Raw genomic sequence first — 17616 nt, forward strand, 5'->3', positions numbered from 1 at the left:
CAGAATGGAGATAGAGATGAGAATTGATTGTTCGCAGGATCGAGGCAGTGCCTGACTTGACTTGATGTGTTTTCCATTTTTTTGGGGGGGGAATAAAAGATACAAGTATGACACACTTCAAATGAGTAAACACCATATCCAATTAAAACATAACACATTTAAAAGCAATCACATAATCCTCTATCCTTTAAAATAGATTTAACTACACCCATAGTGATGATCAGTTCAGATACAGTTCAGTGTGTTCCAGGTTGAAGGAGCAGTCATTGAAACTCTTATCTCACATTTTGTGTGTTGTTTTTATTTCATTTTTTTGTAAATGAATGCCCTTGATCATTCTACAACGTCACACACAAGTATCAGATCTGCAAGCTCGAAACGCAGTGCGAAGCAGAGCAGAGCAAGACTCTGAACCCCTAGTTGCTCCTGGTGAGCAGGTTGGTGCCTTGAATGGTTTCCTCCACCATCCATCGGTGTATGAATGTGTGTGTGAATGGGTGAATGTAATCTCTGTAAAGTGCCTTGGATAAAGGCACTATATGAATGCACACATTTACCGTTTGCTGTGCTCTCCAGGGAGCTGAGCGACGTGGACCGGGACGGCGCTCTGACCTTCTCAGAGTTCTGCACGGCCTTCCACCTCATCGTGGCGCGCAAGAACGGCTACCCTCTGCCCGAGAGCCTCCCTCCCACCCTGAGACCCCCAGGCTACCCTCTGCCCGAGAGCCTCCCGCCCACACTGAGACCCCCAGGCTACCCTCTGCCCGAGAGCCTCCCTCCCACACTGAGACCCCCGGAGTCCTCTGAGCAGGACGGGCACATGCCCGGCACTCCTGAGGTACGCTGGCATGGAACCCTACAGACACATTTACCTTGGTAAATGCTTTAGTGCAGGGGGTCCGGGACCCCTAGGGGGTCCTCAGAGTTACTCCAGGGGGTCCTCCAAATCTTTGAGTGATAGAAGGTTTTTTCTCCTTTTTTATATTAACCACTTGAATGAACCACTTCCTTATTCTGAGAACTTTAGCCAAAAATAGCAGATCTGCAAGCTCACAACGCCTCGCAGCGCAGAGCTTGTAGATCGGCTATTTTCGGCAAAGAGCTTTGGTGTAGAGGGGAAAAAGAGCAGACTAAGTACAGAGTGAAAGGTCAAGTTTATTAAGTATTGACGGTTAAATATCTGAAAACACAAATTGACAAGAATCCAAACTACGCTGATGATTGAGCTGTCAAACAGGTTGTGGGGGTCCCTGCTTCATCTCTCTCTCAACTAAGGGGTCCTTGGCCTGAAAACGTTGAAGACCCCTGCTTTAGTGTTCATTCTGCTTTTCCAACACGTGATTTTTTTTTTTCCCCTCTTTAGAGTGCAGAGCCGCTCATTGTGTTTGACGATGCAGAGCCCAGGCCCAGTCAGCTGGTGAGACCATAACTACTGCATTCATTCACTGAAGGAGTTGTTTTCAAGTCAGATCAAATACAGTGTGTACATTTAGACCAGAGTCACTGTTGCAGGCATAATATACACATAGATACTGCATTGGCTGCTGCTGTATATTGGTGCTACGAATGTTACTTAGATGGTAACTGTAATGGTTATAAAGCAAGCAGACATTTTTTAGTTTCAGGTTATTGATCAACTTTCTTGCAGTAGAGCAGGGGTTGGCAACTTTGATGATGGCGAGGGCCACTATTTGTCCACCTTCACTCCAGAGGGCCATATTGCATATTGCTACTTCCTACTTTGTCATTCTAGTATCTCATACAAAAGAAGCAAAAATAGCAGATCTACAAGCGTTTGAGCTTGTAGATCGGCTATTTTTGCTTCTTTTGAATTGGAATCCTGAATATTCTTTTTTGTTATTTTTTAACTGGAATCCTGAAATGTAACATTTTGATTTAATTTCAAACACATTTAGTTATATACTCATGTTGACTCTATGAACCTAAATACAAATACCTACATTGGACATAAAAACAAAATACATTTGAATACTACTATACTAGTCATTAAGCTACTAATATAGACTGATGGAATTAAAGCAAGTCATGTTTGGAATTGTAACAGCTGAAATCAATAATATTAATATATCAGTATTCCGGCATTAACCTGCGGGCCACATTAAGTGAAGGTGAGGGCCACATGTGGTCCCCGGGCCGCCAGTTGCCCATGTATGCAGTAGAGCAATGAGAAGTTTCCCAGACTAACATGTATGTGACATTGACGTACAATCCAGTGGCCAATGTGTCATTTATAATTGATATTGAGCCTGAAAAGGCACCAGAGAATTCACACTGCTAAAATGTCACATCATAGAGTATAAAGCAGTAGTTTGGATTATCAATAACAGAGACCAGTTAATAACTAGCTGGTTCTGAAAGCTGTTTGTCACAAGGCAAAGCCTTTATGAAAACAAGTATTTCCAAGGCACACATTTGCATGATTATAGCTACCATAATCATCTTCAATTCCCAGTCACACCAGGCCAGCTCCCAAAGCACACCAGTGTGTACTGGCACACTTTCACAACCACTGCTGGAGTAGCTTCAGAGAAATTATAAATAAAGTTCCCCTTTTTGGACTGTAGAGGGCACTAACAAGCTGCTTTAAGTGATATGAACTCTACGGCCTACATCAGTGGTTCTCAAAGTGGATTCCTTAGTGTACAAATGGAACCAAATGAACCCGTTTTACACTGTCAGAGTTAAGGGGAGACCTTGAAATGTGGAAGTTTGAGAAACACTACCCTACATAATGTTGACTTGATAAGCTTTTAGTGTATGAGCTGCTGTATATTGACCTCTCAACCTGCATTTTAATGCTAATGTAAATGTTTTCAGGACAGGGGGGTTGCAGAGAGGCTCCAGCCAGCTTTGCCCCCCACCAGACTGGATATGAAAGAAGACCCTTGTAAGCAAGGTAATATATTACCCTGGACTTATACCAAGAACATTAAATATGAACATTTCATCTGTTATGTTTATTAATAAGTAACTCATATTTAGATTAATATCTATTAGTCAGGGGGCCAGTTTACATTTGATTTTCTTACCTTAATAAACATTGTCATAAATACTTTATGGTTCCTGTCGCTAGTTTAAAGCCTTGTTTCAATCACCATGATATGCGTTTTGTGAAAATATGGTCCAATTTATGTTGTATTTGATGTTATAGCAGGGTATGCTGTAGGAGGGGCATGTGATTGATGATTCTTCTTCGTGTGCTTTATTTTCGGCAAGCTCAAGACAATGTCCCATGTGACCGTTGGCAGCCAATAGCATTCCTTGAGTACACTTGGGTACCATTTAATTAAAACAATGATGGCGACACCCACACAAGAGCAAAAGAAAAGCGTCATAGAAACCAATGGGTTCCCACCGTCCATATTTTTAACAGTCTATGATCTTAGTGCACATGTGAATGGGTTAAGTTTGTGTTGTAATTGTAATCCAGTTATCTCTGTGTCTGCAGACTTCGTTTCATCTCCACAAGACAAACACACCGCTCTGCAGTTCGGTGCCGTTCCTGGGAGGCCAGGTGAGACTCAGTCACACCTGCTGTATAAAAGGATACATGAATGCTCTCCCATTGATTGATTGATTGAAGAATTTATTAGCAGTTTGCAATAGAAAAAAGTACAGTTTCATGACAGTACAAATCTCTGGTACAAGGTCAACTAAAAGGATATCCTAGAAAGCCGAGGCTTATTTCCACATGAACCACACTTTAAGTATCTCATATAACATTGAAAGACAGACGGATAGAACATAGTACTTTATCTAGGATAATATCAATTTCAAAAGCAGAAAAAGCATAACATCAAATACAAAGGCAGAAAAAAAGGGGTGGGGGGAGCATGGGGGCTTAGTCTATTTACAAGTCACGGGTAGCAGCTGCCTGAAGGTGACTTTTCATTGAAGGAGGCTAGGGATTTGCTCTCCTTTAAGGCTTGTGGGAGGGCGTTCCACATGTTGATGGTATAGCAGGAGAACGAGTTAGTTCCTTGTTTAGTGTTAAATCTACGTTGATGATGATGATTAGTGGAGCTGCCTCTGGAGTTGTGATCGTGAACATCCTTGACCTTTAGGAAGTAGTTTGTCAGGTGCATGGGTATCTTGGAGGAGTAGTGTATCTTGTACACCAGGCCCATTGCAAGATGCTGTACTCTGTACTTTTAAACTTAACTAATTTCACCTTTTATGGCAAGTTACAGTCATGAAAGCATGATTCAATCAATTCACACCACATCTCACTTAATTCCTTCTCCTTTAATTCAGTGATGCAACGCGTTGTTAGCTTGTAGATGAGTTATTTTTGGGACATGACACCGTCATGCAACAGAGGATAATAATTTAGTTTCCATTTCTTTACAGAGCCTCCTACTGATCTGGATCCACAGATGAAGACAAGAAGTAGGCCGAGGTAAAACATCTTTTAAATGACGTAAACCTACCTGTGTTTCCGTCATTGAATAAAATTGAACGTCTGGCTTGCATTTGTAGAAAGAGGAAACAAAATGTGCAATTCTATTCTAGGTCCGCTAGCATTTCCCTCTACGGCAAATCTCTTCGCTGAGTATAGCCGATCTGCAAGCTCACAAACGTGTCACGACGACCTGAAAATGAGGGCTTGTAATCCCTGCAATTGTAATCTGAGTTGAAATAAAGGTTATGATAACCACTGTGGGCTTGTGGATCAGCTACTTTTGGCCCATATTTCCCGCCAGAATAGGTATGCCAGGATTCACATGGAAAAATATAATTAATATAATGAATTAGTCCAATGAAAAGCCAGTGTATGGCCTTCAAAGCAGCCAAAGGTACAGTATGGCACCTCCATACCTCCAAAACCTGACCGATCCCTACAACTCCATCCGTTCACTCAGATCAGCTAGTACAGGGATGCTGACAGAACCCTCGCTAAAAACCCCAGGACAACGATCCACTCGTCCTAGACTCTTTGCCCTCCTAACCCCCAAACTGTGGAATAAACTCCATGTTGCACTCCCTAGCTTCCACCGTGGTGTGAAGACTCACCTCTTCAGACTCCACCTAAGCCCATAGCACTGTTTCTTTTGCATTCGATGTATTCATGTTGATGTATTGATCTATTACATTGCTTATTGTAAGTCGCTCTGGATTAAGAGTGTCTGCCAAATGCCTGAATTGTAAATTGTAAAGCTATGTTGTAATGTTCCGTGGTGCTCCAGGTCCTACTCCATGTTGTTATGTTGTTGCTCCAGGTCCTACTCCAGCACCTCCATCGATGACGCCATGAAGAAGGCGGAGGAGCCCCCCACCCCCCCGCCCCGCCCCCAGAAGAAGAGCCACTCCAGAGCCTCCTCTCTGGACCTCAACAAGCTGTTCCAGCAGGGCGGCGCTCAAGGTACCCTGCTGTTCCCTGCTAGAGCAGTGCACCCACCACTACCCATGGCAGATCTGAACTCTATTTCATCATGGGTCTTCAACAGGAGGGTTACTGCAGGGGCGCCGCCAAATCTTTATGTGATAGGACAGGGGGTCTTCAACAAGGGGTCCGGGGCCCCTTGGGGGGTCCTCAGAGTTACTGCAGGGGGTACTTCAAATCTTTATGGGATAGGACATTGTTTTACAGTAACCGTTTGAACCCTATAGCAAGCATCCCTATTCTGAGGAGAACTTTGGACAAAAATTGCAGAACTATAAGCTCGTAGCTTGTAGATCGTCTATTTTCTGCAAAGACGTTTGGTGTAGAGGGAAAAACATACAGAGTGAAAGGTCAAGTTTACTAAGTATTGACGGTTCAAGTCAGTTAAATGTCTGAGAACACACATTAACATGAATCCAACATGATAGTGCTGTCAAAACAAGTCTATGAAGCTATCTATGATATACAACATGTAGTGTGGGGGTCCCTGCTTCATCTCTCTCTTAGCTAAGGGGTCCTTTATTTCCATAGTCATTGGCCTAATAGAATTGAAGTCCCCTCCCCTGCTGGTGAACAGCTTTGTTCTGTGGTGCAAACAGAACCACCTGCTACTTTGGTTTGTCATTTATTAACATTTTAACTTGCTCAGATGCATTTCTTTTAGATATTTAATATTATCATGTGTTTTCATTGACGTCTTTATGAGCTGCTGTAACACTTGAATTTCCCCTCGGGGATCAATAAAGTACCTACCTACCTACCTACCTACCTACCTACCTACCAACTTTTTCATATCTCATACAAAAGAAGCAAAAATAGCAGATCTACAAGCTCAAAACGCATCACGCTGCGATGCGTTCTGAGCTTGTAGAGCAGCTATTTTTGCTTCTTTTGAATTGGAATCCTGAATTATCTTTTGTTATTTTTTTAATTGGAATCCTGAAATGTAACATTTTGATTCAATTTCAAACGCATTTAGTTATATACTCATGTTAACTTCATGAACCTATTACATTGGACATAAATAAAATACATTTTAATACTACTATACTAGTCATTAAGCTACTAATGTAGACTAATGGAATTAAAGCAGGTCATGTTTGGAATTATAACAGCTGAAATCAATAATATATCAGTATTCTGTAGGGGTGTAACGATACATTATAATAGCGATTCGATACATATCACGATACATGGTTGACGATACGATACATGGACGATATTGGTTCATTCATGGCAATACGATACGATTCGATTTAATTATTTAAAATCGATATAGTAACTATTTAGCAAAGAAATTAAATCTGTGTGAAAGGTGTGGATAGTGCAGGTTTTTAAGGGAAACATGTATTATTATGGATATAAATAAGTAAACACAGTGATTATCTGCCAAATACATGGACATTGTATATTGACAAACCTGCACCTTGACATGAAACCAGAGATTACACACATTTATCGATAGACCAGTGTAGCTATATGGAAAGGAAAAGTAATTAAACCCTTCTTTTTAATTTGTTCTTCTTAAAAATGCTAAATACAATGCACAAGTAGGTAGTATCGATACAATCAATTCTTTGCACTGCCGATTCGATACGATACAAAATAAAACGATACGATTCGATTTTAGCTGTTTTCATTTCGATCTACTTCGATTTTTTAAGTTAAAAACTATATTTCGATACAGTTACTATATCGTTACATCCCTAGTATTCTGGTATTAACTTGAGAGCCGCATTAAGTGAAGGTGGGGGCCGCATGTGGCCTCCGGGCCGCCAGTTGCCCATGTAAGTTGTAGATCGTCAAAACTAAAAGTCTATTCAGTTCCGATATCAGCCAGTCCGATATACAGTATACTGTATATATATCTATATATGGGTCAGGCTGTGCTCCCTGTAAGCCTCTCGCTGGGTCTGATCACATGGTAGTGTTGGGTTTCGATGAGGGGAATCCACCCTGCCGTTATGATGACAGAGAACATTAAATGTCCTCAGGGGAGGGAAAACAATGCTTCTTATATTTTGTTTATGGCAGGGATCTTTTCTTGGCATAACAAAAGGGGCAACTGGAGAAGGGTTGCGATGTCTATTGTTTGTTTACTTCCTGGATGGGGTGATGATGTTCACATGGGGTGAATGGGTGGCACGGATAAAACATACAAAGACTTTTAGTGAGTCCTGGAGTTCCTGGTTTTGTGATCGTTGAAAATAATGGACGTTGTGGATGTTGTGTTTTGAGAGAGACATGCGAGTCCTGATTGAAGGCACAATAGAAGCTATTGACTTTTGTGCTGTTGTTTTAAAGAGCTTGTTGCGGAGTGGTGCGTACGTGCGTGCGGGCGTGCGTGCGGGCGTGCGTGCGGGCGTGCGTGCGTGCGTGCTTGTGTGAGTGAGTTACCTCTAGACCTATTGATTGATTGAAGACTTTATTAGAAGTTTGCAAAGAAAAGGGTACAGTTTCATGACGGTACAGTTCACTGGTACACGGTCAACTAAAAGGAGATCCTAGAAAAGCCTACGCTTATTTCCATAGGAAACCATTGAAGTATCTCATATAACATTGAATGACAGACGGATAGAACACAGTACTATGCAGTAGATATAGTAAAAAAAAAAGAAGAAAAAAGTAAAAGTAAATAAAAATAAAATAAACAGTGCAAAAAATATATACAGTAGGTAAATCAAAGAAGGGTCAGGGGCTGGGCTAGGTTTGTTATTGCCAGTTGCGAATGGCTGCCGCCTGTAAGTGGTTTTTCAGGGTGATTTTAAAGGATGCTAGGGAACCACACTCCTTTAAGGCCTTCGGTAGGGCGTTCCACATTTTGGTTGTAGAGCAGATATGCTCTACAACCAAATGCACATATGAACAGAGCTGCTACCTTTAAATGCATTTTAAAACTGAGGGTTTCTTTGTATACTACTTTAAATCATTTTATGGTAAAATGCTGCCTTTTGTCCCAAAGCCACAAATGATTGCTGCTATTTGTTCCAAAAAGCTTTATACCCTGTGTGTGTGTATATAACATGTATTTAATGTGTGTGTGTGTGTATATAACATGTATTTAATGTGTGTGTGTGTGTGTGTATATAACATGTATTTAATGTGTGTGTGTGTGTATATAACATGTATTTAATGCCAAAATGTGGCATAGCTCTGTTTACATAATGCTGTACCCCCTCCAACTGTATCTACATTCCCCCTTTTCAACTGATTTTGACACTTGCTTTGGCAATGTAAACGTAGGTTTTCTCATGCCAATTAAAGCTCCTTTGAATTTAATTGAAAATGTAATTGAATTGTGTGTGTGTGTGTGTGTGTGTGTGTGTGTGTGTGTGTGTGTGTGTGTGTGTGTGTGTGTGTGTGTGTGTGTGTGTGTGTGTGTGTGTGTGTGTGTGTGTGTGTGTGTGTGTGTGTGTGCTTTCAGGGATAAAAAGTGGATGGCTGCCCCCTCCTCCTGCGCTGCCCCCCAGACCCTCAGCCTCACAGGTACACAACATGTCTCCTGTTATTTAAAACCTCTAGTTGAGGTTACTATTACTTATTATATTAAAAAAAAAAATTACTTAATTTTAAACCCATTTTTTCACCCAGTGCCAATAGAGGGTATGCGCGTGACATCACCTGACAACGCCTACTGAGTGGCAAAAAAACACATTTCTGCCATTGACAGCCCATACATCCAAACAGAAAAGTCCTATCTGATTGTATTAAACAAAGTTAACTCACCAACATTGTAGCTGTACTGAAAGCTTGAATTATCTTCTTTCTATCTGCAAAGTTTTTGTTTCATAAAAATCCAACATAGGCATGTTATGAGCTACTTTCTGTCAAGACATTCTGTGCAGGTTTTTATTTTTCCAAGTGTCAGAGTTTGGAAGCACTCGTTTTCTACAACACAACATCCTGTTGCCTCCTGCATTATGTGCAAATTAGAAACAGGTGGTATGCAGGGCTGTTGAGTGACTTGCAACTAGCACTTCCAAACTCCAATGCTCCATGCTGCTCAATGTTTTGCCACTCAGTCTAGATTAGGGGGGGGCGGGTGTCCCAGTGGACGTGCATACCCTCTATTGCCTAAACTGTAATCCTGGGCTCTGCTCTCCCTCTGCCACGCTTGGGGAGAGCCCCGAACTGAGCTCATGCTTCCTTCTCAGCGCATGAGGAGTGAGCAGGCCGCTTCTTTTCAGCTGACAGGAGGGAGCTTCCCCGGTTGGCGTTGAAGGAACATGTTATTCCAACCAGTTCCTTTCCCCTCCCATCAGGTGGCCAGGTGCCCCGGCTGGCCAGGGGGAGGCAGTATAGAGACCAGGAGGACAACTGAGTTACTTTGACCACTTTATTACATCCACACCAAATCTCTGGGCCCAGATCTACAAGCTCACAAAGTTTTCTCAATGCGACATGTTGTGAGTTTGTAGATCAACTTGTTGATCACCTTGTAGATCAGCAACGTGTCACAGGCTAGCGCTGTGGGCTTCTAGATTGGCTTGGGAAATAGCCCAGAACAGGGATGCTAGGGTTGATTTGTTTATTTTTTTTTATATATATTGATATTCTTTATTTAGGGACAGTCATTGTAATTTTACAACATTTTCAGCTAAGGGAAGACCTTGACATTTTAAAGTTTGAGAACTACTGATTTAGGCCAAAATGCAGGTTTAAATGAATTCTGCAATGAATCTCTGTATTAACAATTCAATAGGATTCTTTTATAAGGCTCCCTCATTGTATCACGATATATACGATATCTCTGAAAAGGCATATCGTGGAGACATTATATTGTCTCTAATCGTCCCCTAAGTTAAAGTGCATCCTGTCTCCTCCAGGTTCCTCTCTTCCTCGCCGCTGCAGAGAAAACACCACAGAAGAAGAAGGTTCCGCTGCCCAACTTCGCTGACTTCAGTCGATTCAGGGAGGAGGTGAGACCTGACCTTATGACCTTATGACCTTATGACCTGCAGCTTCTTGGCTTTCATTGCGACCGTCAGGTCGCAGTTACTATCAAAACCTCCACCAGCTGTCTGTCTGTCCGTCCGTCAGTCTGTCTGTCACGTCACACTTTTGCCCTACTCATATCTCCGCCATCATTGCCCCTATCTATGTGAAATTTTCCACACACACTCCTTGCCTGCCAAACCACAACATTCAGGACCCCCGGACCTCCACGGACCCCCACGGACCCCCTGCCACCGCTGCCAAATAGTGCAAAAATGACCAAATCAACACCCCAACTGGGCTGCTCACGGGGAATTCCACAGACTCCTGCTGCTCCAACAGTCCTTCACCTTCATTGGTTTAACTTTGCCCCGCCCCCTCCCCTCATTGGCCCAAACTTTATTTGGCTTTACTCATCAACCGTTTGTCGTACACACTTGTGGGTGGTGTCAATTGACTTGATTAAGAGTCCTTCACTTTAATTGGTTTAACTTAGCCCCGCCCCCTCCTCTGATTGGCCCAAACTTTATTTGGCTTTACTCATCAACCGTTTGTCGTACACACTTGTGGGTGGTGTCAATTAACTTCATTAAGAGTCCTTCACCTTAATTGGTTTAACTTTGCCCCGCCCCCTCCTCTGATTGGCCGAAACTTTATCTGGCCTAATTCATCATCCGTTTGTCGTACAAACTTGTGGGTGGAACCAATGCCAATTACAGGCCTGTTTGTGTATACTGTGACCTGACGGTCGCTTATCTCCCGATTAGGGAGTCTTACTGGTATGAATCCTTCTTTAACAGAGTTTCATATTTATAAATGAAGAAACATCTGCTCACGGAAACATATTGTATATGATGGGACTAGAGAGAATCACTGAATATGTACAGTATATACTGTATGGTCTATGCTCCCCCTGGAAACCAGCTGTACCCATTAACTCACCGGGTGCCCACGCGTCAAACTCTTTGATGTCGCTGGAGGCCCACAACGTTTTGACGTGTTTACTGTATTTACAGTATTAACTTTAAATCTCACCGTTAGGTCGGGGCTACGCCTGGATGCAGCCCTTCCACCTTCGAGTCGACGCTGAGAGCATCGCACGGCCGTTTTTCTCCATATACTCCAATGCATTTCCCCATCTTTAACGCCCTTTATCTCTGATGTTTGTTTTATGGCTAAAACTGTGTCCGGCTGCGGCAAAATGTCCAAATTTTGATCGGCAATGAACAGTTATGATCAACACTGGTCCATACAGAAAGTTACACAACAACATCCTGTCTGCGGTCATGTGACCAAGTGATGTCATGACGCATGCATCGACGCAACAGGGCCGGATTCAATACAATGGTGGTGGGCCTGGGCAGCGAGAGGGGATAAATGGGGCTCAATCCAGGGGCACCCGATGTGTTAACCTGTAAAATTCCTGAAATAATAATAATAATAGCTCAGATTTATATTGTGCTTTTCCAAGTGTTTACGCTTTACATAAAAGTAAGGGAACCAACTTTACCAGTAAGAGTCCCTAATCGGGAGATAAGCGACCGTCAGGTCGCAGCGTGATTTTAGGGCAAAATGTGTACGAGCAGTGTCCAAAAATGTGTTTAAAAAGATCTGCCTGATGGTGGCGCTGTATGGGACAGATCCATGTTGATGAGATGAGTGTAGACATACTTTGTACCGAATTGCGTGATTTTAGGGCAAAATGTTTAGGAACAGTGTCCAAAAATGTGTTTTAAAAAATCGGCCTGAAGGGGGTGCTAAATGGGACAGATCTATGTTGATGACATGAGTGTAGACATACTGTGTATCGATTTGCGTGATTTTAGGGCAAAATTTGTAGGAGCGGTGACCAAAAATGTGTTTAAAAAAATTGGCCTGAAGGTGGCGCTAAATGGGACAGATCCATGTTGATGACATGATGAGTACAGACGTACTGTGTACCGATTTGCGTGATTTTTGGCCAAAAATTGTAGGAGCTGTGTCCATAATGTGTTTTGCAAGAACCAGCCTCATGGTGGCGCTAGAAGAGGGTCATGTGAGAATTAATGTGGTATTCTGCTACAGTATGTCCATGCTTTATTCTAAAGATTCTTACACACACGGCTGAATGGGTAGGTAGAGAGTCCGCCTGGGAAATAGAAGGTCCCAGGTTTGATTCCTGGATCCGGCAATGTATTGATGGTGTCCCGTGACCATGAGCAAGACACTTGACCCCTAACTGCTCGCACCCACTGCTCCTGACACTTGGGATGGGTTGTCCGGAACTTTGCGAATAAGCAAATAAAACATCTGGGAGCTTATCTTTCAGCAAGCACATCATTTATTCTTTCTACAGTTATTGCTGTATCCTTCATCTGAACCCAGTTGAGTCTGACACGCACCGTTTACAACAGTTCATCTTTTTTTGTGATTTAAATTGTTTTGGTGCGGGACCAATTTCTGCTTGAAGTTGAGCCATGTAATCAGATTGTCCTTGCACAACCGGGGAGAAGAAACAAAAAAACCCCAACCCATTCCATCCTTCCTAGTCATCGTAATTTCTCCAGCCCGCAATCTCAGGTGACAGGCCCATAAATAAAGATGTCCCGTTTGTCAGGTCTATGAAGTATACGGCTCCCTATTTCAGTACAGAGACGAGTCGAGGGCGCTCTGTGACAAGCGGCGGTACATCAAACGCCGCCGTAATGTGGACTGGCGTGGGAAGCCAGCCAATGAATCCAGAGATTTATCTGTGGTTGAAGTAACGTGTCATGCTTTTAAAGTACCACCGACCCCTGTGCTCACATGCTGCCTTTGTCCTTCATGTGTCTCTGCTGACGCCGTCTAGTGTTTCACTTCATCTTAGGGGTGCAACGATACATTTGTGTCCCAGCGCAGCTGACGGCTAGTGATTGCATTTTTTCTCATTTTCATTTTTTCATTTCATTTCATACTACTTTTGAGATATTCAAGTTCTAAATAAATGTCTAACCTGCAAATGACCTGACTATCACTCACATTAATTAAAAAAAGTCTTATTTACATGCAGAGTTAAGCTCTGGCGTTTAAGTGAAATGTAGCCTAGACATTTTGAGATGCATTTGTGGCTTTTTTCATAAAAAAAAAAAAAAAAAAAGTCATATTAGCAGTAGTGGAAAAACCCTGCCTTCCGAAATGACTGCCCCTCAGTCACGCTGAGTCACATTTAATAACGATACGATACGCATCACGATACATTGGTTGACGATACGATACCTGGACGACATTGGTTCATTCATGGCGATACGGTACGATTCCATTCAATGATTTAAAATCGATATAGTAGCTATTTAGCAAAGAAATGTAATATGTGTGAAACGTGGCAATAGTGCAGTTTTTTTAAGGGAAAATCTAGTATTATGGATATAAATAAGTAAACACTGTGATTCTCTAGCAAATACATGGACATTATATTTCAACAGATATGGACAAACCTGCACCTTGACATGAACAGATTACACACATTTATCGATAGACCAAGAATAACTACATGTATATGGAATGGAATGAGTAAACAAAGTAATCAGACCCCTCTTTCTTATTTTCCCTCTTAACGCTTTCAGTGCCACCTTTTCACCACTAGAGGGCGCCCAATGGCCATAGAAAACACCATTGACAACCGTTGTATATGCACAAGCCGTGCACAGCCATGATGCGCCTGAACACTTTCCTTTGTGTCATGAACAGGGACAGGATGAAGTTAGCTTGAAGTTAGCTATTGGCTACCAAGCATTTTAGAAGCCCTATTTTTGGCGATTTAGCCATGATTAAACCTTGCACACCTCATGGATATGCATGGAACAGAGAAAATGAGCTCTAAAGATCCTGGATTGCATTGGAGTGGATGGTAAATATCGGCGGCGCGACGCTCTCGCGGGCCGTGTAAACAGATTTTTTACAAAAAAAAAAATTTTTAAAAGCCGAACTAGTTCGGGATAGGCACTATAAGAGTTAAAATGGCAAAATACTAGGCAAAATACTTAGTTTCCATACAATCGATTATTTGCACTGCGAACCGATTCGATACCGATTATCTGCATTGTAAAGCGATACGATACAAAACGGTACAATATTTGCTCTTGCATATCCATATAGTAGATCATTGAAAATTAAAATCGATTTTTCGATTCAGTTACTATATCGTTACACCCCTAGTTTCACTCCATCTCTCTCTGTTTCAGTCTGTGTGTGTGTGTGTGTGTGTGTGTGTGTGTGTGTGTGTGTGTGTGTGTGTGTGTGTGTGTGTGTGTGTGTGTGTGTGTGTGTGTGTGTGTGTGTGTGTGTGTGTGTGTGTGTGTGTGGGGGGCTACAGTATCAGATGTTATCAAATGATAGCAACAGTTTGATGTGACAGACATTAAAAGTGGATTGATTCACACTAGCTTCCACTGTCAGCATGTTGAATGCAAATCCTAAAAGACACCCAACGCTGTGGTGGGATCATATGTCCTGCCTCCTTCTCCCTCCCATCATGTACTGTACTGTACTGTACTGTACTGTACTGTACTGTACTGTACTGTACTGTACTGTACGCTTTCTGCTTCTGTTCACTGGATGGAAACATAACACCTGATGACGGCTCCAGAGTAAAGTGCAAACGTTCAATATTGATGAAAGTCATGCATTCAAATGCAAATACAGTAAGAGTGAATAACACTCGATACCCATGCAACCGCGAAACAACAAAACGTTTTAAGTCATGGATCCAAATGCAAATACATTATTAAAAGTGAATATCACAAAGGTTATGTGAAATTGTCTTTGTAAGTGTTAACACTATCTCTGCCCTCAGCCCTTTAGTAAACAGAAAATACATTTTCAGGTGGAGATATACATTTTATTCAATCAGGAAAGAGAATTTCCTGATTTGATCTAATTAGAAGTAATGATGAAATGAAAGAAAATTGGAACGCAAGCTGATCAAATTCTTAGTGGCGTTCTCTCTTCTGATTGGATACAACTGGTATCGCCTCTCAAAATGTATTTTCTGTTTGCTAAAGAGCAGGAGATTTATCTATTGTATTATAGAAATTAAGTACTATATAATAGAAACTTAGACAATTGCCCCTTCTCAATTCAGGGGTTGGACACTACTAAGTGCGGGTTTCAAGTGCAATGACATCACTGGGGTGCGCTGAGTGTTGTCCCATTTCGTAGACCCCTTCAAACCTACCCTTTGAATGTGCGCTATTTTCCCCCGTTTTTAAGCATGGATGCTTCTAGCACTTCGTTGGACAGTGGAGTTCCACAATGCAACGCGCCATCTCGACTCAACCCCAATCAAACCGAGTGTCCGTCATTAACATGTCCATCGTCTAAAACTTTCAATCCAAAAAGAGCCCTTCCCCTTGTGGCACGGAAATTAACTTGTTGTTTTAGGATAGTATTTAGTTGTTTAAACTCCATAAATGTGGTCAATTAATCATGACAAATATGCCATTGCCCTTCTTTCTTTATGTTGATTTGTAATGCATTGTACTGTATGCCCTGATTATGAATTGAACACATAGGACGATCACAGTGGATACAAACACTGGACTCTGGGCTTTTTTAGCATTGCTTGAGTAATAGTAATTGCTGTACTATTTGCAATTTGTTTAAAAAGTATGGTATCAATAAAAAAAGAGACAGGGAGACTCCCTGTTACTGAACAAACACTGTAACAATGCTTCCTATCAGAATATTATCTAGCTTCAACCTTTTAACAAAAGCTGACGACACCTTGAGCAGCTCCAGCCCAGTTGTACATCTTCCCACATGTGAAAGCTGATAGGATCATGCGATACGTTCCTGTCTGCAGGCTGTGTGTGTGTGTGTGCGTGCGTGCGTGCGTGCGTGCGTGCGTGTGCGTGTGCGTGTGTGTGTGTGTGTTTGTGTGTGTGTGTGCGTGCGTGCGTGTGTGTGCGTGTACATCCATTTTTACGGCCTCACAGTGGGAGCGTTCCAACCTGTCCCATCAGATCGTGCACACCGTGTCACGTCTCATCTAACAGAAGGTTAGAGTTATGAACATACAGAACCCATACTGTCATGCATTCATCAGGCTGTCATCCCAGGTCAAGGCTTATAGGCTACACAACTGCACTTTCTTTCAGAAAAAATAAAAGTAAACTGTGAAAAATAAATGTAGCCTATAGATTTATGTCGTCTCTGTCAGGTGGAAACCTCATATTATGTCCAAAACGGTTACTTTTCTGGATTAAAGGCCTGTCCATACTGTCTCCGTCAAACAGACTTTTCATCTAAAAGGTCTGACTTTCCAACGCGCAGCTTTCCGAACTCTAATGCGGGCTAATGCTTTTCAGAAGTTGCGAGTGACAATCACAACCTGAATGAGCTCGTAGAAGATCGGCTTTTCTGGCTATATACTTTTGGGCGTGACGCTCTTGTACGAGGAAGGCCTTAAAAGTGGATACCACTCATTTTCAACTTTGAACTATGTCATTAATATAGCTTAGAGTTGTTGTGTGGAAATAAGAAATAAGTCCCAAAGAGTACATCTTCATGAAGTCACACAATCAATCCTCCAGTTTGAGGCAATACAGACTTCTTTCTAATTTCCACACAACAACTCTAAGGAATATTAATGACATAGTTCAATGTTGAAAAATAGCCGTATTCACCTTTAAGTAATTTATGAAAAAAAAATACATAAAGTTGAAATATGAAGATACAAGTTTTCTGCCTGACAACAACGATATATATATCATATTTTACCGTTAGGCTCCCGTCCATTTGGAGCGAACACTTTTTATTGTATTGTATTATTTATTTGCCGTGGATGTGATTAAGCATCTTTACAGTAAACGCTGTGCCAACGCAGCATCGATGCTGGCCTGCTGTGGGTTGTAACGTAGGAAGCCTGGGAACGCTGCATTAACCCATTTAGGGTGAGGATTATTGACTGCTTTAACCAGTGAAAAATAGCAGATATACAGTGCCGCGCTGCGAGCTTGTAGATCTGCTATTTTTGAAAAAGTTGTGAAAATGTGTGCAAATCTTTGATTTTATGTATTTTCAAAGCGAACGTTTGTAACTAAAATTTTGCTTCTGGGTGGTCCCTGGAACTAAATATTTTGAGATGCGGGTCCGTGGCCAAATAAATATCATTTTGGTGGTCCTTGACATGAAAAAGTTTGAGAACCACTGACATAGTAGTCTCTCAAGAACAGACTAACTGAGCTCCAGTTAAGTGAAAAGGACCTTTTCTTTGACGATGGCTGGCCAGATTGCTGACATAGAAACATAGGTTTTTCAAA

General features: G+C 41.9%; 1 protein-coding gene across 1 annotated transcript in view; it reads left to right on the plus strand.

Moving 5' to 3' along the window:
* Nucleotides 1–17616, plus strand: part of reps2 (RALBP1 associated Eps domain containing 2) — a gene marked incomplete at both ends in the record, with an annotated part of 102837 nt that overhangs the window by 44702 nt on the left and 40519 nt on the right. The window contains 8 exons of the mRNA XM_080754899.1: nt 577–838; nt 1364–1417; nt 2839–2917; nt 3470–3535; nt 4372–4420; nt 5241–5383; nt 8829–8890; nt 10231–10323. Of these exons, the coding sequence (XP_080611025.1) occupies nt 577–838; nt 1364–1417; nt 2839–2917; nt 3470–3535; nt 4372–4420; nt 5241–5383; nt 8829–8890; nt 10231–10323 (808 nt within the window). The remainder of the gene's footprint in view (nt 1–576; nt 839–1363; nt 1418–2838; nt 2918–3469; nt 3536–4371; nt 4421–5240; nt 5384–8828; nt 8891–10230; nt 10324–17616) is intronic.

The sequence above is a fragment of the Nannobrachium achirus genome, assembly GCF_963921795.1.
Source record: "Nannobrachium achirus genome assembly, chromosome: 1".
In the NCBI taxonomy this organism is placed as follows: domain Eukaryota; kingdom Metazoa; phylum Chordata; class Actinopteri; order Myctophiformes; family Myctophidae; genus Nannobrachium; species Nannobrachium achirus.